The sequence below is a fragment of the Hyaena hyaena genome, unplaced genomic scaffold, assembly GCF_003009895.1.
Source record: "Hyaena hyaena isolate Hyena2069 unplaced genomic scaffold, ASM300989v1 scaffold_421, whole genome shotgun sequence".
Classification (NCBI taxonomy): domain Eukaryota; kingdom Metazoa; phylum Chordata; class Mammalia; order Carnivora; family Hyaenidae; genus Hyaena; species Hyaena hyaena.
Genome location: NW_024081057.1, coordinates 1,456,046 through 1,478,933, shown reverse-complemented (window position 1 = coordinate 1,478,933; position 22,888 = coordinate 1,456,046). Strand labels below are relative to the sequence as shown.

At 40.4% G+C, this 22,888-nt stretch overlaps 1 protein-coding gene across 1 annotated transcript in view; it reads left to right on the top strand.

The window, feature by feature from the left end:
- EIF2AK3 (eukaryotic translation initiation factor 2 alpha kinase 3) overlaps nt 1-21,567 on the top strand; it is a 66,942-nt gene extending 45,375 nt beyond the window's left edge. The window contains exons 9-17 of the mRNA XM_039252640.1: nt 87-307; nt 651-763; nt 4,066-4,188; nt 6,927-7,076; nt 8,094-8,871; nt 12,673-12,840; nt 15,747-15,848; nt 18,359-18,421; nt 20,352-21,567. Coding sequence (XP_039108571.1) covers nt 87-307; nt 651-763; nt 4,066-4,188; nt 6,927-7,076; nt 8,094-8,871; nt 12,673-12,840; nt 15,747-15,848; nt 18,359-18,421; nt 20,352-20,552 — 1,919 coding nt within the window. The 3' untranslated portion in view covers nt 20,553-21,567. The remainder of the gene's footprint in view (nt 1-86; nt 308-650; nt 764-4,065; nt 4,189-6,926; nt 7,077-8,093; nt 8,872-12,672; nt 12,841-15,746; nt 15,849-18,358; nt 18,422-20,351) is intronic.
- Nucleotides 21,568-22,888: the final 1,321 nt, after the last annotated feature.

Genomic DNA, 22,888 nt, shown 5'->3' with positions numbered 1-22,888 from the left:
AGAGAATTTTTTAACAATCAAAGGTGGCTCTATATTGGCTTATCTTTAAAAAAAAAAAACTTTTTAATGTTTGTTTATTTTTTAAGATAATGGTTATTATCTACCATACTACAAGAGAGAGAGGAGCAAACGGAGCACACAGATCACAGTCCGATTTCTCGATAACCCAAATTACAACAAGAACATTCGCAAAAAGGATCCTGTTCTCCTCTTACACTGGTGGAAAGAAATAGTCGGAACTATTCTGTTTTGTATTGTAGCAACAACTTTTATTGTGCGTAGACTTTTCCATCCTCATCCTCAAAGAGTAAGATATTTTTTAGAATTCTAATGTATTTCAAACAGTTGGGTGAATAATGTGGGGGGGTGGGCAGGGGAAAAAGGGGCACTGAATTTACTTAGGTTTACCATGAAATTATTATTGCCCATCGGCTCCTCTCCACTGGCCTACCACCCCTTCACTCCTCAACCCACTGCAATCTGACTTTCACCCCTACCATTTCACTTCCCACTGACCAAGGAAAGGCTGTATTTTGTGTTCTTAGAAGACTTTTATTTTTGTCCATATTATAATGTTACATTATAGCTTAAGATGGTTAGCTAACTTCAGTTCGGCTTTGATAGTGATTTTATTTCCCCTACCTTATCAGCAAAGGAAGGAATCGGAAACTCAGTGTCAAACTGAAAGCAAATATGATTCTGTAAGTGGAGAAGCCAAGGAAAGTACCTGGAATGACATAAAAAATTCTGGATATGTATCACGGTAAGTCTTACCATAAAGTAGGTATGTGTGTGGTACAGCATCTGGTGGCGACTGCTTGAATCAAAGAAGAAATGACTTCTAAACTAAGATCCTGTTTAACTTATTTTTTCTTAGTTTATTTATTTTGAGAGAGAGAGAGAAGGGGAACACATGGGGGAGGGGGCAGAGGACCTGAAGCGGGCTCTGTGCTGACAGCAAAGAGCCTGATGCAGGGCTCAAACTCAAAAACAGCTAGATCATGACCTGAGACGCTTAACTGACTGAGCTACCCATGTACCTCTACCTTTTTTTAAATGCATGAATATCCAGGTAAATAAAACATGGATTTAACCCTCAAGTAACTTAAACTTATTCAAAGTGGTATGCACCCTAAGAAAGATAAAAATAGAGTGTTACAGAAGTTCAGAATTTCAGCCACCAAATTAAGTTCTTACCAGACAACTTAGCTATCGAGGGTTTACATGTACTGAGCTTATCATTAATAGTACCAAATTATTATTGTGTTATTAGAGTATGGTATAAATCTCTATATGTTACCTCATCCTCAATTATTTATTTCATCTTTATTCTGTCTAGAATAAGAAATAAAAAAATGGGGGGAAAGATACCAATAGGTCACTTTTAAAAATGGAAGAGGGAGGTGAGTCACCTAAAAAGTAAGCAATTCAAATAATTTGAAAGCAAAATAAAAGAGAGAATCTGTTAGCATCCTTCAGCTATGTAAGTTTTTATACTGTGTGGTACAGGGAATGGTACTGTGGTTCATTTTTTATATTACATGGTTTATCTCTACATTTTCCCTTTGTTTTGATATCATACTTAACACTTAGTAATATGGAGACAAGGAAGAGATATACACCCTCACTGTTCAGTACCGAGGGCAATGATTTGATGACAGAAAGATTGAAAATGCCAGCTAAAATATGTGATACTTGGACCTACTTGATCTACGGTCATCCATACTGTATTACGACAAATTGAGAGTTGACTATAATCAATTTGTTTTAGCTACAAGTTTCCCAAAGGAGAATTTACTAGGTGACTAAGAAATGGCAAAGGCTTTAGTACACCACTAATAAAGATGCTAATCAATACGTCCGCGGCCAGCAACACCAGCAGGTAGAGAGAGGGATAGAATTAGGGACCCAACAGCTCTTCACCAGGTAGTCCACTACTGAAGCCATTCATTGTTCATTCAACATTTACTCTGAACAACTGAGTGCAGAACAGTGTTCCCAGGCTTTGGGAAAAATAAAAAGACTAGGCCTATCCTGGAGGGGCTTAAAATCTCTGAGGGAAGACAATACTGGGCAAAACGGAAACATACAAGAAAAAAGCCGTGAACTGTAAGTGACTCAGTATGGTTGCGATGGTTCTGTAAGTGGAGAAGAGGCTGTCATAAATGAGGTCACATTTTCATTGAACCTTAAATTGTGAGTAAGAAAGAATTAGGTAAACACAGGGAGGAATGGGGTATAGTAAATAAGCATATATCTGTAAGGCTATTGTGAAGAGAATTAGAATAATGTACTCTGAAATTGAATTAGACTTTATTTTCCTTTAACTTTATTCAATATGGTGAGTACAGCTGATTGTTTTTCAAGTACATGAGCTCTATAATAATACCAGTGTTTACTGGATGCCTAGTATATTGTAGGCATTATAAAGAACCTGAGCTCTGGGTTCAGTCATGAGTTCAAGACCCAAGTTGGTCATTTATCAGTTGAGACCTTCGGCAAGATGATACTTACATTTATAGAGTCTATAATCCTAAATAAGATGTCTCTCATTTCAGATGATATATTTGTTTTCGTATGGATGTTTTCTTTAATATAGGGCAATAAACCAATTGGCCCTTCAGAAGTAGGGTGTGAATTTCATGGGCTTTCTAGCTGGGGAGATGGATTTGTACCGAAGTGCCTTGACTGGCTATTTTTAGGGATACAGAGTATTGTTCTTCATTCTCTGTGAAGGTAATTGGTCCATGGAGGATTTGGATCAATTGCCTCTCTCCTTAACTCCATGCTCTAGCCAGCTGAGCCAGCTACTAAATTAATAGGAGTGTGCAAATCATAAAGTAATAAACTTAGCTTTATGAGAGACACTAAAGATAATCTAATTCAACTACTCCCCATCTGGCTGGAAGAACAACTTCACAGCATGCATGCGTGCATTCATTTATTTTTTCATATATTGTTCGATAGATACTTGTTAGATAGACCTTCTGTTTGCCAGGTAAGCTCAGGCTCTGGAAATACAAAGAGAAACCAGAATGCTTTTCTGAATTCAAGGCGCCCACAATTCAGTGGCAGTGGGGAGAATGAACTGAGTACAAATAACTGCAAAATATCGAGATTATGTTTAAGTAGTTCAAAGTACTGCGTGCACAGTGCTATGAGAACATTAAGACAGGGGTGTGGGAAGGCCCTATAGCAGTGGCGAGATGAGTAGAATGAAGGAAAAACAAGAGTTTCGTTAAGTACAAAGAAGTAGGCCACCTTGGCAGAGCAAATAGCGGAAGTAGAAGCTCCCAAGTCATGAGACCTCGCGCAGGCTGGCTGGAACACAGCGACGAGTGGCGAAGTCAGGCATGGGAGGGAGACCAGGCTACCGTGTGCAGGTCGGCCTTTAAGTCACAGATGCTGAGTTAGCCGGTGATGAGCACACTGACTCAGGAGGCAACCAACCCAATTGCAGACAGCTTTGGTTCCTAGAAAGATTTCTGGCTTAAAAAAAAAACAAAACTTAAATATAATAAGACTGATTACATTTTTGCCATAAAATTTACAAGCACTGACATAGGATTAAACTGTGTTTTTCTAATTGAGCACAGAATGCCACAGGAGGCAAAAGTTTAGAGAATTAAGGATGGAATATTTGGCAGGTGATGGAAAGTATCAGGTTAGATCAGTTGCATGGTTGCTATAAAAACAAGTGGTTAACAGGTGATTTCCCAATTAAACAGGAGCTTTTTTATTTTTTATAAATTTCCTCAGAAAAAATTAGAGTGGGTTTGCTTTGTTTATATAAACAGAAGAACAAAGAATGCTAGTAGTAGAATTTAAACTGCATTCTCAGGGCGTCTGGCTGGCTCAGTTGGTAGAGCATGGGACTCTTGATTTTAGCATCGTGAGTTCAAGCTCCTCATTGCGATTAGAGTTTAATCAAATAAATAATTAAAAATTTAAAATACTGCACTCTCTATTAAAATAAGTTCTATAACTATAAGATTTACTGAGTTTATATACTTTTTATACATCATAAAATAAGATTATTAAATTTCCTTTTTTTTTTTTTTAAAGATATCTAACAGATTTTGAGCCAGTTCAGTGCCTGGGTCGCGGCGGGTTTGGAGTTGTCTTTGAAGCCCGAAATAAAGTTGATGACTGCAATTACGCTATCAAGAGAATCCGTCTCCCCAACAGGTAAGGGAGGGGTACTGATAATGAACTTGGAGCTAGCACCATATTACTCATCTCAGAGGCAATATGTCCTTCTTGCTATACTCCATAGATCCTATAGAAAACATAGTTTCTAACCTTCTGAATCTTACCTACTGAGTACTGCGAGGTAACCAGCTGTTTAAAAGGGGTGATCTATTTATTTATTTATTTTGAGAGAGAGCATGAGCAAGGGAGAGGCAAGGAGAGAGAGAGAATCTCAAGCAGGCTTCACACCCTCAGCACAGAGCCCAGTGCGGGTCTCGATCCCACAAACAGTAAGATCATGACCTGAATTGAAACCAAGAGTTGGACACTCAATCAGCTAAGCCACCCAGGTGCCCTGGGGTGATCTACTTAGAATACTTTGCCTCTAGGTAAAAAAATCTGTCCTTGTTTTTGATTCTTAACCATTCAGGGCTTCCCCACAGTGAATTATGATGACTGTAGACTTTACTACATAGCACCATTTAAGGAAATAATCCACTTATTGTGGGAAATAGAGAAAAGTATTAAAACAAAAATCCTCTGTGTCTTCTCTCCCCAGTGAAACTCATATTACCATTTTATGGTATTTCCTTTTTTTTTTTCTAATCATAAATTTACCTTCTTCGTAGCATAGTTACTATTACAGTACAGTTTTATCTGTTGCTTCCTTCATTGTATCCTTGACATTTTCCATGTTATTAAGAGTATTTTATTAAAATGCTAAAATACACTAAAAGTATCTTGTGGCTGGAGAATAGTCCAACTGATACATGTGAAATATTTTAACTGTTTCTTATTGTTAAACATTGGGTTTCAAATGAGTTAAGAACAACTTTGTAGTGTTCATCTTTTATATAAATGTTTTACCACATCTGTTTTCTTAGGATGGATTCCTGGAAGTAGGATTTCTGACTCAAAACAGGATCATGCTTAAGATGATTGCCTTTGAGGAATGCCTTCTTTTCCATCTGTTTTAGAAAACTCCTATTGATTCTTGATTAAATGTGCACTAATTGCTGAATTGTCCTCGTAACTGATAGTTAAATATTCTGTCCAACAGTTAGGGACACACAATGGGGATGGATTTGCATACTATGTGACTAATTCCTTTCTTTGATATATAATTTTTGAGTAGTTTAAATATTCATATGTGTAAGGCACTGTGTAGGATATGAAATTAAGCAAAACTTCTGCCCCCAAGAACCAATAACTCTTTGAGGCTTTTGTGGATATACAAAATAATTTTGTAAATATAGAAAATTACAACACAAGGAAGATTGTTACCTGGCGGCTTAGATTACTAGCTTCTCATGAGAAAAGTGCAGATATAGCTGAAATCAAGGAAGGCAAGCTTTATGGAGGTGGTGACATCTGTGTTGGGTGTTCAGGAGTAGCCTGTCTCTCAGTAGACAGATGTGCAAGGGAGGGATGTCTGACTACACGTGTGGCCCAAGAAGGGCCCTAGGAAAAGCACCTGGAGGTGGTACAGAGAGCAGTGAGCATTCTGGTGTGAGTGGAGTAAAGGGTAAAGATGGGGGAGTATGGAGGAGAAGATGGAAGATATGGGTTTCAGAACCTTAAATGCCAACCAAGGGGGTTTAGATTTTATTTCATAGGCAGTACAGTCTTTGAGTAGAGAGATGACGGGATCAAAGCAGAGGTGGCTCTGGAGTTGGTGTGTGTAGGTGACTGACATGAGGAAAGGGTCAGAGATAAGAATATTTGTTAGTTTTTTTTTTTTTTCATAAGTATAGTCCTAAGATATAGAACATTTGTGTGCAGTAGTGGGGATGGGTGAAAAAGGAGTGTCATGAATTGAAAAAGAAGAGCTGATGGGATTTGATAGCTGAAGAATTGAAAAATGTATCAGGATTCCCAGATTGGGAGAGTGGGGGCATTAACAACAACAGCCAAGCACAGAGCACAGAGTGGGAGTAGCCAACCATCTCCTGGGGAGGGAGGAGGATGTAACTTACATTTATTATGTTGTTTCAGGTGACAGTGGGATCTCTAGAAACGTGAGATTAGATCCACCAGAAACGCTGTCAAAGCTGAAAATCAAATCCAGATGCTTTTCTTTAACAAAATCTTTTTAATCTTTTAATCTTTTAATCTTTAAAAGATTTTTAAATCTTAAATCTTTTTTAAATCTTTTTAATCTTTTAAATCTTATTTATTTATTTTGAAAGAGACAGAGACAGCGTGAGCAGGGGAGGGGTAGAGAGAGAGAGAGAGAGAGAGAATCCCAAGCAGGCTTTGCACTGTCAGCACAGAGCCTGACATGGGGCTCGAACTCACAAAACCATGAGATCATGGCCTGAGCTGGAACCGAGAGTCGGGCGCTGAACTGACTGAGCCATCCAGGTGCCCCTAGATGCTTTTCTTTTAAAAAAAAATTTTTTTAAAGTTTACTTATTTATTTTGAGGGAGAGAGCGAGCGAGCAAGAGAGCATGAATGGGGTAGGGGCAGAGAGAGGGAGGCAGAGAATCCCAAGCAGGCTCTGCACTCTCAGCACAGAGGCCACGAACTTGAACTCACAAACCTTGAGATCATGACCTGAGCCAACATAAAGAGTCAGACACTTAACCGACTGCACCACGCAGCTGCCCCTAACTCCTCTGTTTCTAATTTTAGATTCAAGAGAGAATTTTATTGTCTTACTTTTCACTACTAGATATGATTACTTTTTCAGATAAGAGCAACCTTTAGTGTTGTCTTTTTTTCTGTATTTCAGGGAATTGGCTCGGGAAAAGGTAATGCGAGAAGTTAAAGCCTTAGCCAAGCTTGACCATCCAGGAATTGTGAGGTATTTCAATGCTTGGTTGGAAGCACCACCTGAGAAGTGGCAAGAAAAAATGGATGAAATATGGCTGAAAGATGAAAGGTAACTTGGTTAGACATAGGCTTAAAAACTAGTACTTCCTTTTAGGCTGGTTTTTCCCTCTGTGAACAGAGTATCATTTCTTTAACAAGACATGTGTCTTGTTTGTTCGTTTTAGGAAAAACTGCTGTTCTCTGTCCTGTTTTAGAACTTTCTCTAGCCATGTGTTAATTAAAAAGTTTATTTTTTAGAACATGAATTTTTGAAATTATTTGTAGATAGGACTCTACAAATTGTAGATCCCTAAGGGACTTCCAACAGCTTTTCTCATTAAGAGATCTTGTCTGCTTCTGCCTCCATTTTTTAAAAAATTTTAGATGTTTAGTTTCTCAATAGTTAACAATTCACAACCCCTTTTCAAAGTAGGTTACAAGTATTTGTAGCTAAAAATACTTAAACTTATGCAGGCTGAAGATAATTCCCATATTAAATAGGCCATGCTGTGGGAAAGAGGGCCCTTGTAAAAAGGACTGAGAACAAAGAGGAGGCAGGCAGCAGACAGACTGTTCACCAATAGCTAGGAGTAAACTCCCTGCCTGCGTGTACCAGACACAGCCCCAGATCCACCTGAAGTGATTTGTTCAGGTGACACTTGTTATAGACGCAGTCAGTAGCCAAACCAGGCCTCAGCACACACCCGGTGAGGTGGCCCTTGGCTCAAGGCCCTGGGAGCTGCTGCCCCAGTGTGGACAAAGGATTCCGAATCACGGCCGCTGTGGAATCCTGTCCTGGGTGGGCCCTCTGTGCCCCGTGTTTTGTATAAAGGCCTGGGCTGCTCTGGGAGAACGGAGAGTGGTTTCAGGTGTAAAACGAAGCTTTCCAATTTAAATTTCTTAGAAGAAATGGGTGGAATATGATTGTTCTTTGTCTCGTATAGCATGTTTTTATTTAATCTGTATGTCGTTTGTCATTTGGCAACTGGCTTTCTTACAGATGAAGCCTTTAGAATCAAGAGTGTAGCTCACATCATCTAATCAGCACATGCTGCCTCTCTTCCCTTTGTATCTCTGCCACCTTTAGCACAGACTGGCCACTCAGCTCTCCTAGTCCAGTGGATGGACCGTCCGTTAAAATATGCAGAATGGATCCTTTCTCTACAAAGGAACATATTGAGATCATAGCCCCTTCTTCACAAAGGAGGTCCTTTTCAGTAGGGATTTCCTGTGGCCGGACAAGCTCATCTGAGAGCCAGTTCTCTCCACTGGAAGTATCGGGAACGGACCATGGAGATACCAGTGAGTCCGTGGATGCAGCCTACAACCTCCAGGACAGTTGCCTTACAGACTGCGGTGTGGAAGACGGTACCATGGACGGCAATGGCGAGGGGCACTCCTTTGAACTTTGTCCTTTTCAGGCTTCTCTTTATGAAAGGTCAAGGGAGAGAACGTCCTCTTCGATAGTGTTTGAAGACTCTGGCTGTGATAACGCATCCAGGAAAGAAGAGCACAAAACTAACCGACTGCATATTGGCAACCATTGCGCTAATAAACTAACTACTTTCAAGCCTTCCAGGAGCAAATCCTCCTCTGAGCCTACTTTCTCTATTTCTCCTCCAAGACCGACCACTTTAAGTTTAGATCTCACTAAAAACACTGCAGAAAAACTCCAGCCCAGTTCGCCGAAGGTATACCTTTACATTCAGATGCAGCTCTGCCGAAAGGAAAACCTCAAAGACTGGATGAACAGCCGATGCAGCATAGAGGAGAGAGAGAGGGGCGTGTGTCTGCACATCTTCCTGCAGATCGCAGAGGCCGTAGAGTTTCTGCACAGTAAAGGGCTCATGCACAGGGACCTCAAGGTCTGTATCCGTGGAACGTCGCCTGGGGGTTTCAGTCTGACCTTCTGTGATCAGGAGCAGTACTTTCATACTTTGGAGATTTGTCTGTCTCTGAAGGGCCTTCGAGCAAAGGAGAGTAAAGGCATCAGAGAAAGGGAGCAGAGGTCAGAAGTAGCCTCAAGGAGGCTGCTGCAAAAAGAAGTCTCGTGTTTGGAAAACTTCAGGCAGAGCATACCTTCTCCTCTATAATGTGCTTATGTTCATTTTACAGTAGAAAGCATTCTCGGTCCTCCTGATGAGAAGGACTAGTGCACCCTAAGAAGATATACCCTGTGTTTCCTATGGCTTTGGGTAACCCTGACCTAAGTCCCAGAGGGCCCCAGAGTAGCATGGTGAAAGGACCCAAGTGGAAGAGCAAATGTAGGTTCCCCATTAGCCAGTTCTGAACTGGGGCAAACTCCATGCTTTTGCCCCTATTCCCAAACTATTTAGGCTTTGGAGAGGAGTGTGAGAAGCAGGAGGGAGAAAGCCAGCAAATAGCCATATGATTGTTTACAACTCTAAAGCCTTTGATTCTGTTTTTGATTCTGTTTTTTTGTATACACAGTAGTGAATATTGCAGCAATATGAGGTCCTAAATTACATAAGATTCTTACTAAAACAATATTTCTTCAGTGTGTGTTTCTGAAATAAGTATATGGAACTTTTACTTGACTAATTTCTGCCACATTCCATATGCTCATAACCATCGTCAATACACACGTAGGGAATATAGAAATACTCCCCTGATGATGAAGTAGCTTAAGTTATTGATTGCAAGTATTTGCAGTTTTGTTTCACATAACCACAAACTTTTGTTTTGGGCACCAAAGTAGCTACTTGGACACATTTTTTCCTTCTGAAATCACCAGTAGGTTTTTAAATCCGTGAATACGTTTTAAGAGTTTGGAATAATAGGGATAAGAATTAGGAATAGTTCCTGTTTTCCAAAGTAATTCTTATTGAGTTATATATGATCACTATGCTTCAGTGGTTTGGGGATGGGCCCAAAATGATAAGCAGGAATTCTTCTGCACTGTAGAAAAAGTTCAAAGATTATTTCTTTTCGTTGGAAGGGAGAAGTCAACTTCCAGGCAGCCAGATACACTTAACCAAAAGGTGCTGGCTATATGATTACAGTAAACGTTTATCATTTGGTGGGAAACACATTCTTCTTGTATTTAGCACTTCCTGTACACACAAGATGCCAAGTTGAAAGGCAGTGTAATTATGTTTTCACTGATAATAAGTATCCTTCTGCCGATTTTATATTACTGAGATATTAGTGAATATTTGTTGAATGCCATCTTTTAATGTCTAAAGGTTTTTTCTGCGTTTTCTATGCACCCAAAAAATTCCAAGAAAATTAATTTCCCCTTAGTTTTTCTAGAAATCAAAAGTTTATTCCTTTGTAAAGATATATTGTTTTTAAAGACTTCTAATTTGCCAGAAAAATTACTCCCACAATTTTTATTCCTGGTTTAAAAAGGTCTGCATTCTGTTCTTTCTGACCCAAGTCTCTAAGCCATGTTAAACCTTGAGGCCCTCCCCGCTCCCCAGCTTTTGTTCCCTGCTAAATTTTTGTCATCGGCACTTCCCATCCCCCAATCCTCCAGACTTCTAATCTCTTCTGTCTACTCTAGCTGGGGCTTCACACTGGGCTTTTTGCAGTTCCTCAGATACATTGGGTCCTATAGAACCTGGTGTTTCTCCTTTAAATTCTCATCTCACTTGTATTATTCCTCTGGTTTCCATGTCTGTTTTGCTTACCTGTTATATCCTTAGTACAATGCCTGACACATTCTGTATGCTCATACCATTTTATTTTTAATATTCTTTTGCTTGCGTTTGTACTAATACAATCAAAAAAGGAAATGTATTGGCCATGTAACTGAACCATCCAAGATTCAGGTAAAGCTTGATCTAGGATCAACAGATGTAGCCAGAACCTGGCCCCTGCCCCATCACCATTTCTTGTTTCTATTTTCAGCCATGGTCTCCCTTCACAGTCTCAGCAGTTCTCAGGACTTCATGTGCTAAGTCTTTGGAAGTGGTTGGATAGGGCATGGGAACAAAAGTATCTCTTTCCCCCAGTATTGATCAGAAGTCCTGGCTTTCTTTCTAATTGATAACCCAGTCTTCTGGCCAGGGGATGGAACCTTGCTGACTGGCTTATACAACCTTTGGGGTAGCCTCAGGGCAACTTCCACACGAACCATGGGTTGCTGCACAGTTGGGAAAAGTTCCCCAAGTTAAGTCAGGATATTTCTGGTGGAAACACAGGGAGAGATGATGGAGAACCAAAAAAACCAAAAAAACCCCAAAAAATAAAAAACAAAAACAAAAATTCTGTTACAGTGTTTGGCAAATAACAACGGACTCTGGAAAGGTAGGAGGGAGGGAGGAAGATGTGAGGCAGAATGGTCTATTGTTGTCTCTCACGTGGGGCCATTTGTGGGAGAGCAAGATGCTCTTACTATAGACTTTGGGTTATGTGCAGTCACTCACCACTTCAGAGTCAAAACTGTAGAATCGTGTTTTGGAGTTTAGAAGTAAATGTTATGTAATAGTATTTGAGGCTAGTGACATTCCAGTTTTTTGAGCTAAATGGCTTCCTTTCTGCTCATTTCAAGGGCTATGAACGGTGGTTATGTTAGCCAGGGTTAGAGAGGGTGCTGAAAGAAAGATGATGTATTTCACGCAGGGCGGGTGGAGGAGCCCACAAGAAATCTGGTTGTGGACATATCCCACAAACAGTAGCATATGAGAGTTTGGAACTTGGGACAGCGTTCTGGGAGTATATGGGAGCATACAGGTATAGAAGAGGCAGCACAAGGTAGTAGCCAGGAGCTCTTATTCTCCTTGGTAGCCTACTTCCCCCTTTCAGACACAAACCCAAAGGTCAGTCTGATTTATTCATTCATCAGAGAGAAGCGATTAGCTACCACAGGGCAACGATTGTATTGAATGATGGCCATGTGGCAGCGAAACAGAAGTCTTTTTCTTAGGGAGCCAGCCTGCCTGGGTTTGAATCCCTGCTCCACCACTTACTGGGTGGGTAACCTTGGACAATTTACTCAACTTCTCTGGGCCTCAATTTTCGCATCTATAAAGTGAGGGTCTAAAAGGACTAATACATTTGTAAGTATTACATGAGTTACTAGTGGTAGACTGCTTTATTTATTTTTTTATTTTATTTATTTTTAAGAGAGAGAAAGCATGAGCAAGAGAGGGGCGGGGGATGGGGGCAGAGGATCCAAAGCAGGCTCTGCGCTCACAGCAGAGAACCCAATGCAGGGCTCGAACTCACAAACTGTGAGATCATGATCTGAGCTGAAGTCAGACACCGAACTGACTGAGCCACCCAGGCACCCCCATAGTGGTGAACTGCTTTAGAACAGCTCCTGGTGCATTACCAGTGTTCTATATACCTTTGCTGTTATTATCACTGTTACTATCATGACTTAAGTCATAAACATAAAAAGCCTGCCCAGGGAGAGTCTAAAATGCTGAGATTGAGGACTAGGCCCTGGAGAAGGTGAGTCTCTAAGAGTTTAAATAGATGGTCAGTCAGTGTTAGCCCCTTTTGCCACCCCTCCCTTTTCCTTACTCAACTTAACATCGAATGAGTGCTTTTATTTTTATAGTAGTCCATTTTAAAGAGAAACATGCTTGAGAGTATCTAGTTTCTTATATTTTTCTTCTATGGTCATTTAAATAACTCTCTTCACTTTCTCTTCTTCTCCTTCTCCACTGTGCCTTTGTCCCTCTTATTTTTTCCAGCCATCCAACATATTCTTTACAGTGGACGATGTGGTCAAGGTTGGAGACTTTGGATTAGTGACTGCAATGGACCAGGATGAGGAAGAGCAGATGGTCCTGACCCCAATGCCAGCGTGTGCCAGACACACAGGACAAGTGGGGACCAAACTGTATATGAGCCCAGAGCAGGCAAGTTTTTTGTTTTCCTTCTAAATTGAAAATGGATTTTCACTTAGCATGGCCGCAAGCTAGATATGCCCCAGGAATCTCCATCCACATTCTCCTTAAAATACTCAATACAATAAAATCTGCAAATCATGAAAACTGATAGTAGTGTGTGTGCACAGACAGCACAGGTAGGGTGCAATTTCTACAACCTGAGTTGGGGATGAATTAAGAAAAATACAGTGCATAAAACACGCTGACCCCTGGACCAGAACCTGACAGCAACTGGAAATTTAGAAAAAGACTTTGAATGCCCCTCTCCCAAACTTAATTCCAGTTCCTCTTGTGTAAACTACGTAGAAACTGGTTTCAGAGGTAGCCAGAGCCAGAGGTACTGTACTGAGCCACCCAGGTACTCCTAAAATGTCCCTTTATTAAAAAACAAACAAAACAATGGTTAAGTGTCTGACTTCAGCTCAGGTCATGATCTCGCGGTTCGTGGGTTCAAGCCCCGTGTCAGGCTCTGTGCTGACAGCTTGGAGGCTGAAGCCTGCTGAGGATTCTGCGTCTCCCTCTCCCTCTACCCCTCCCCCACTCATGCTCTGTCTCTGTCTCTCAAAAAATAAATAAAAGTTTTAAAAAAATGAAAAACAGGGGTTCCTGGGTGGTTCAGTTGGTTAAGTGCCTGACTTAAGTTCAGGTCATGATCTCATGGTTTGTGAGTTCGAACTCTGGGTCAGGCTCTGTGCTGTCAGCTCAGAGCCTGGAGCCTGCGTGGGATTCTGTGTCTCCCTCTCTCTCTGCCCCTCCTCTGCTTGTGCTCTGTCTCTCTTGCTCAAAAATAAATAAACATTTAAAAAAGAAAAACTTTAAAAAAATTAAAAACAAAAAATGTCCCTTTAAAAGTCTCTCAGAATACCTTGTATGAACTGTTTTAACCAAGCTTCAGAAGCTGTGTTAAGATACTGTTTAAAATATATTTTATCAAAGCTCTCAATTTTTTTTACCCTTCTAGGAGAAAATGAGCAGAGAATGGCTACATTTTTCTTGGTTGTAATTACCAAGTAATACAGTCCAAGTTTTAGTATTGCATAGTGATAAACTCTCCAAGGGCATATTTATATTATATTCTACCCCCCTTGAGATTTTGCATATAATTCCTTAATTTTTAGATATTTTGTAGAGATCACTTAGTATGTGTTCCTGAAGCTACATTGTTTTTCAGATGTATTTAATAATACTTTTCTCCCTCTTTATATATTAATCTTATTTTCTATGTAGGGAATATAGGAATGTATAAAGAAAAATTTAAAAATCACTAAAAAATCTCTAAAACATTAACAGTGGTTCTCATTTCTTTTTTTCTGTGTATGTATACACATTTTACAACATGTTTTTATACATACTTTATTTTGGAAAACAAAATTGGGGTTCTAGTCCATAAAATTTTGGATAAAATAGTAAAATTAAGCATTTCCCACCATTATTAAATGTTTTTAGAAAGCTTTGGGTATATAGTATTCTTTCTGCTAACCAATTTATTCAACATTTGTTTTGGGCATTTTAGTTACAAATTTTGCTATTAGGAGTATTACTTAAATAACTATCCCTGTGTACAAATCTCCCCATTTCCACCTACCTTTGAGTGGATGAAATAAAATAGGACTGTTAAACAGAAGTCAGTGTTTACTGCCTGGTTGCTTTTCATGAAGATGTGTTTATATTTTCCAAATAGTGTATGAGGGTGTCCTTTTCACTGTACCCCTATAAGCTCTGTTTTTGAAGAGTTTGGAGAGTTTTGAATACTTCCCAAACCTCAAAGATAAGAAGTAAGGGAAGAGGGGAAGGTAATGTCACCGATCTGGCATTTGACAGTCTGGAGCTGATACTCTGTACACATAGAGGCAGGCTGGCTGGTGGAAGGAGTGGGGAGACTGGTGTCAGCTGCACTTTAGATACCAGGTGGCAGAGGTCTTAGAGTCCCCCCCATTAAGAAATGCCACTGTGGTCTACGGCCATACCACCCTGAAAGCGCCACATCTCGTCTGATCTGGGAAGCTAAACAGGGTCGGGCCTGGTTAGTACTTGGATGGGAGAAATGCCACTATGGAATGGTTTCAAAGTAACGCCCCTCTGTGATGTTTGCCAAATGTGAAGTTCTCTGCCGAGAGTAATTTTGACAAATAAAAGCGTTCTTCTAAGTCCTGGGAAGTTACTTTTAATTTGAAAGAGGCTTTGCTTTCTAGAGTAGTTGGGCTGCAATTCGTAGGTTCATTTTAACAAATAAGTTTTTATTGAGGGCCTTCTCTATACTTAGCCCAGTGCCGGATGATGGGAACACAAAAGCACACAAAAGCGGCAGTTTCCTTCCCTCCAGGACTTGATAATCTAGTTGTGAACAATAAGAAATATACACATGTAAAAATACAACTAAGAATGCAAAGTAGTCCATAATTAAGTACCATAATGAGGGCTAACCACAGTTGATTAGTGGTTTGGAGTAATGAAGATTTTCTCATAAAAATGGGTGAGGTCTAAGATGATTAGAAATGAGAGATCTGCTTTAGATAGTGCTGGCTTTGAAAATCTTCACCTCGAGGGTAGTCAAGCAGCTTTTACTGGCTCCCACCAACTTATTTAGCCCTGCAAGGCTCCAGGTTTCTTTGGGGCCTACTTTACTGATGCATATCTCAGAGCAGTACCTGGGCTTCCCTTCTGTAATGCTGAGTGGTTTAATTACTCTTGCTGTAGTGAGTTGAAGAAAAGAGGCTGGGAGAGATTATTAACTCTTTGCTGACATTTTTACCCATACAATTCCATTTAATCCCAAGAAGTACTAGGTCAACTTTTGGATTCACTAAGGCCATATTATCAGTTGTATTGTCTCTGTTAATTTTTTTCTAATATTTCTTCTTTATATGGGATTTCAGATTCATGGAAGCAACTACTCCCATAAAGTGGACATCTTCTCTTTAGGCCTCATTCTGTTTGAACTGCTGTACCCATTCGGCACTCAGATGGAGAGAGTCAGGGTAAGTTCCCCCTACTCAGAAAAGGTGCAAAAAGAAAATACTCAAGTTTACAAAAGAAAGAATTTTATTTTATTTTATTTTTTTATTTTTTTTATTTTTATTTATTTCTAGGAGAGAGAGAGACAGCGTGAGCAGGGGAGGGTCAGAGAGAGAGGGAGACACAGAATCTGAAACAGGCTCCAGGCTCTGAGCTGGCAGTCAGCACAGAGCCCGACGCGGGGCTCGAACCCATGAACCGCGAGATCATGACCTAAGCGAAAGTCGGACGCTTAACCGACTAAGCCACCCAGGCGCCCCAAAAAGAAAGAATTTTAAAAGGCGAACAAGTTATTCTTGATACCAGCAGACTAGCTGACTGTAAGTGGAACAGGTCACACGAGCTTTATAGGGAAGATTGGTAGACTGCTTCCATTGAAAGCCCCGTCTTCAAAAATTATTTGGTTGTTCCTTGTTGCTTAAATTCATCATTAACAATATTCTACACTCAGTAAATTTGTAATAAGTGCAAAGCGAGGGGAACCACGGGTAATGTGGGTCAGAAAAGAATTTTCCAGGGGCGCCTGGGTGGCTTAGTCGGTTAAGCGTCCGACTTTCGCTTAGGTCATGATCTCGCAGTTCGTGGGTTCGAGCCCCGCGTCGGGCTCTGTGCTGACTGCCAGCTAAGAGCCTGGAGCCTGTTTCGGAGTCTGTGACTCCTCTCTCTGACCCTCTCCTGCTCACGCTGTCTCTCTCTCTCTTCTAGAAATAAATAAAAAAACATTAAAAAAAAAAAAAAAAAAAAAAAAGAAAAGAATTTTCCAGACAGCAACTGGCCACATACTCATACACTTAAAAACTGTCAAATTAAGCATAATTAATGGTTTGGTTTTTCTTTGAAAATAAACCATGACCATGGCTTTTAAGGAAGACTACTGAAAGTCTTTAAAAAAAAAGTTTTTTTAAAATTTTAGATTGAGAACAGCCAAGCACAAGTTGGGGAGGGGCAGTGAGAGAGAAAAAAATCCCAAGCAGGCTCCACACTCAGCGCAGAGCCCTACGAGGGGCTCCATCCGATAACCCTGAGATCATGACTTGACCTAATATCAAATGTTGGATGCTTAACCAACTGAGCCACCCAGGTGACCCAACTACTGAAAGCCTTTTAAGAGGAGGCCATTGTCACACTTTATCCCATTGTTCATAAATGGTCACCCTCAACTTTTCTAACTGCTATTGTGGTACTTACCTCCATATTTCTAAAGTTTATGCTCTTATCATCATTTCTATATCAGTTTTAGATCTTATCTATTGACTCCTGTCCATGGTAGAAAAGGAGATAGTTTTCACAGAGTACCAAGGTTCATATTTTCCCACCAAAAGACCTACCAAGTAGTCTGTACAATAAATGAGAAAAAAAGAAGAAAATTAAAAACCAGAATGACTAAATTTAAGAACATTCTAAAAACTTCTAGCAAAATATGATACAAGTCCAACATATGTAAAGAATCAGAATTATATGCCATCAAAATTTATGTTGTTACAAGTATATCAAAGAACTCTGTCAAGAAAGTGAAAATCTCCTACAGAATGGGAGAAAATACTCGTGAACCATATATCTGATAAGGTTCTAGTATCCAGAATATACAAAAAACTATTACAACTCAAGAACAGAAAGGCAACCAAATTAAAAAATGAGCAAAGGACTTGAATAGACATTTCTCTAAAGAAGGTATACACATGGCCAATAAGCACAACACCATTATTCATTAGAGAAATACAAATCAAAATCACAATGAGATACTACTTCCAACTGTCTAGGACAACTACGATAAACAAAACAAAACAGAAAATTTCCCAGTGAACTTTGAAAAGCTTCTTTTTATACTCATGACTTAGCACAATTGACTTGTTTTTTTCGTTGTTGTTGTTTTTAGTTTTTTGTTTTTTTCACTCAAAAAAAAAAAAAGAAGAAGAAGAAAAAGAACAGGGGTACCAGGCTGGCTCTGTCAGCAGTGTGCAATTCTTGATCTCAGAAGTCATAAGGTCCAGCTCCACGTTGGGCATAGAGATTACTAAAAAAGAGAGAGAGAGAGAGGAATAAAGAATATACACTTTTCATATCAAATACAAAGAGACTAGATACAAATAGTAAAAGTTACCCACTTAAGGTCACAAATATTTATTCATGAATGATTGAGGATTTGGTTGGGGTTTTTTTTTTTTTTTTTTTTTACACAAATCAGTGTTTTCAGTTAAAATACAGGTGTCAGTATAATATGTACAATTCAAGCATAATTATATGTGAATTATTTTCTACATTTTGATGATTTGATGGCATGTAAGATTTGTGCTCTGGAAGCACTTATGTGTAGATTGTCAGGTCAGGAGAGGCTATTGATAAATTTTCCATCTGTTTAATATTCAATCTTCTTCTTAGTCACTTTGTGAGACTATCACAAAATACGTTTAAATAAATAGATCCGTATGTCAGAACAGATTTAAAAACAAGTAACACTTTTCTTTCTTTTTAGATCTTGACTGATGTAAGAAATCTCAAATTTCCACCACTGTTTACTCAGAAATATCCTCATGAGGTTTGTATAATTCTGATCTTTTATTTTCTTATGAATCAAATTTAGAACTTAAAGGCTCCTTAGCCATTAATTCATCAGTTTCCTGTTTTACAGATGAGGAAGCCAGAGGTCTAGTGAGGAAAGGGACCTGACCCAAGCATACACAGCTTGTTAAAATCACAGCCTGAACTCGGGTCCAGGGTCCTTGGTGGGGTCCTTGGCCCCTGCTCTGTGTTCCCCGCTGGGTGACGTCCCATGTGTACCTCATCGCAGCCTTTGGCTTGAATAAGGGCTGAACTCTGAGTGTACTCACGGGAACAGAGCTGCTTCTAGGACTGCGCCATTAATCTCTTTATTTTAGTGAATTTGGGAGGGATCTTAAAACCTGGCTTGTTTCTTTAAAAAGCAGGGGTGGGGGTCACTAATTCCCATTGATTTTGTGTGCTGGAGTTAAAGCACTCAGAGTGGCACTGTAAAATGGTTCAGCGAAGTGACAAGGAAACATTAAGCTGGTCTTGATGGTGGAAATTGTATGAAATGAACCTTTGAAGTTTGTTTTTGCTGCTGCTGTTATTTTTATTTCATAATATATTTGGTCCACACACACATCATTTTAAAATTCACACATTGAAAAAAATAAATAAAATAAAATAAAATTCACACATTGATAAATCTTGAATTTTTTAAATAATAAAATTGAAGTAAATCAGACTGTGTGTTAATTATCAAATTGGAAAAAGGCCCAAATTTATCTGTTACTACTGTAAGTATAATGAGGAATTGCATTAAAAATGATCTTTATAGGGTCACCTGGGTGGCTTAGACAGTTGAGTGTCCCACCTTGGCTCACGTCATGATATCACGGTTTGTGAGTTCAAGCCCCGGTCTGGTGAGCTTGAGCCCCACTCTGGGCTCCACACTCTCTCTCCCTCTCTCTCTGCACCTTGTGGGATTCTTTCTCCCTTTCTTTCTGCCCTTCACTCACTCATGCTCTCTCTCTCTCTCATAAATAAATAAATAAATTAATAAATTAATTTTAAAAATTATCTGTTATAGGGACACCTGGGGGGACACTCAACTGACTGAGCCACCCAGGCGCCCCTTTAATTGAAATTTTATTGAGATAATTGTATATTCACATGCAGTTATAAGAATTATTTTTTTAATGTATATTTTGAGAAAGAGAGTGAGCATGAGCAGGGGAGAGGGACAGAGAATCACAAGCAGGCTCGGAGTTGTCAGCATGGAGCTCAACATGGGGCTCCATTGCACAAAACCCGAGATCATGACCTGAGCCAAAATCAACAGTTGTTGCTTAACTGATTGAGCCACCCGGGCACCCCAAGATGGAATTACTATTTTTTAAAAACTTTTTTATATGTTTATTTATTTTTGAGAGAGAGAGACAGCACGAGTGGGGGAGGGGCAGAGAGAGACAAAGAATCCAAAAGCAGGCTCCAGGCTCCAAGCTGTCAGCACAGATTCCGAGGCCAGGCTTGAACCCGTGAACTGCGAGATCATGACCTGAGCTAAAGTGGTCGCTTAACCAACTGAGCCACCCAGATGCCCCAAGATGGAATTATTTGTAAAGACAGATTATGTCTGTGTTTCAAGGATATGATTTAAGACCCTTTATGATATGTTAGAAAACAATCAATTACCACAAAATGGTCCATGTTTATTTGGACCAGGGGTTAACAAACTATGTCCCACAGGCCAAATGCAGCTTTCTGTCTAATTTTATAATAAAGTTTTATTGGGACACAGCCATGCCCATTTGTTTACTTATCTATGGCTGCTTTTGTACTTTAATGGCAAAGCTGAGAAGTTGCATCGGAAACTAGCCCGCAAACAGTATATTTACAGAAGAATTTTTCTGATTCCTGATTTAGCAGACTGTTTCATGGTCTAAACCTGGCCTTTCATTAACAGGACAATTTTTATATTTCAGTATGTGATGGTTCAAGACATGCTGTCTCCATCTCCCATGGAACGGCCTGAAGCTACTAACATTATTGAAAATGCTGTGTTTGAAGACTTGGAATTTCCAGGAAAAACTGTACTCAGACAGAGGTCTCGCTCCATGAGTTCGTCGGGAACGAAACACTCAAGACAGTGCAGCAGCTCCTGGAGCCCTTTGCCAAGCAATTAACCTTAACTGATGCTCACCCCCTAATAGGTAACACAGGACAGCCTCTTAGGAATGTGGCTTTCTGAAATTGTGAACTTGAAATTTTTGTTCTTTGCTCAGTTTTATTTTGGACTACTTTTTCTAAGTCCTATTGAAACTGGATTTAGGGGCATAACCTAATTTGAGCCAACTCTGTACTGCTCTGCTCCAGGAGAAGGCTCTCAGTAAATCACATGTGGTCCTTTTTCTTTGTGGGTCTCTTGAAACGGGCTGGCCAAGTTTTATAGCCCTCACCTTTGCCTGGGGGGTGAGGGAGTGGTGGTATAGAAGCAATCCCTAAAATATAAAGAGAGAATTAGAGGGACATATTTTTATAGTACAGAAGAATGATGGCTCCTACATGTGGTAACTATATTGTTCTAGAAATATGCTTTCTAGAGACATGGTGGTGATTTTGAAACTAATTTCCAGAAAAAGCTGACTCCGTTTTTGACCTGGTGGGTGGATGAAGCATCTGCACTATTTTGGAGAACAATGGCACAAATTGTATAACGGTTTATGTCCATAGCTAGTTTTATAGTGACATTCGTAGCATTGAATAGCTTTATTCCTTAGATGGTTCTAGGGAGAGTTTAAGAGCTTTTTGTACTTTTACCTCCAATAAAGGGAAAATGAAGCTTTTTGTGTAAATTGGCCACAAGTTCTGGTTTGGGGAAGGAAAAAGCTGTAGTGAGACATGAATCATATATTACAACTAACTTCTTCAATTATGGACTTTTTAAACCTAATGAAATCTTAAATGTTTTATGTGTAATCCTGTAGGCTGGTACTTTCCCAAAACTGATCATTAATAACAGTTTCATCATCTAACTAGCTAACATGTTTTTATTTTTCACTGTAAATATGTTTATTTTTTATTTATAAAAAATTCTGAACTCAATCCATTTGGGTTGGTGGTGTACAGAACGCACTTAAGTGTGTCAAGTATTGTGACTTCTTTCAAGTCTAAATGATTTAATAAAACTTTAAAGACCTATTTATAGTTGACTCTTACTTGGGCGAATTAGCCCCAAATGGTAGTTTTTCAAATTTATCAAATAGAATCATAGGTCTATGAAGGGTCCTAACCCTCCTCTCAAGAAAACCCTCTCTGGGGCGCCTGGGTAGCTCAGTTGGTTGAGCATCCGACTTCGGCTCAGGTCATGATCTCACTGCTCGTGAGTTCGAGCCCCGCATCAGGCTCTGTGCTGACAGCTCAGAGCCTGGAGCCTGCTTCAGATTCTGGGTCTCCCTCTCTCTCTGCCCCTCCCCTGCTCACATTCTGTCTCTCTCTGTCTCAAAAGTAATAAATACTAAGAAAAAAAGAAAACCCTCTCTAACCTTTTCCAAATGGGTGTCTTCTCTGTCCTTTCCCATAGACTTGGCAAAACCACATCTCTTTCAGAAATCACTGGACCCGTAACTAGGAGACATTTGCTTGGGGCCTGCTCTGTGCCAGGGACTGGGAACAGAAAGAGGCCCCCCGTCCAGAAGGGAGTCATCACAGAGACCAGGGCTGGGGCCATGATGGCTGTGCTGGCATCACAGAGTGTCTAGAACATTCCACGGGGAGGCACTAACCAGCCAGGCACAACTTTCAGGGACCACAGTGCAGGATTACTTCCATTTCACATGCAAATGACGTCTGCCCCACAAAGTCAAGAGCAATTTGTAAGCTGGAAAAGCACATCACAGGTTGGAAACTTGTCTGTCTCCTTCCGGGAGACATCTTCCTCCCGGGTTCCGCTTGGCTCCCGGCCCGGCCCACCTCCCTATTTCTTCTTCATCTGTCGGTGGGCCGCGTTGTCCCCTTCCCCTTGCCTCTTCACCCTGGCGAGGGATCCTGTTGAGTTCTTCCCAGCACGCCACTCAGTCCCAGCCGCGTACCCTCTCTCCCTCAGAGCCCTGAGAGCTGGCCATGGCAAGTGTCCTTAATTGGCCCTTCCCCCGGTGACGCTCAGGTCCCAGACACGCGCTGGACCTGGGTGCCCGGGACCCGAACGCAGGTATTACAGTTTCTAGTCAGGGTTTCGTCTACTCCCTTGTACCAGGCTCTCGGAGGATTTGCCCATTTCTTTTATGGTAGAATCAGGCCTTTCATTTTCATTCTGCGCACGCCTTGGCTGGGGCTACCAGCAGGAAAGCCGGCAGGGCAGTTTTGGGGGCCGAGCCAGCGGCTCCTAGTAAGGCCTCAGGGAGCCAGAAATGAGTCTCCAGCATCCTCACCCAGAGCGCTTTCCCCTGACTCCACGCCCTACCTCTCCCTTCGGGTTGTTGCTTCTGGTCCGTTTCTGGCACTTTTCCGGAGCTCACTCCCT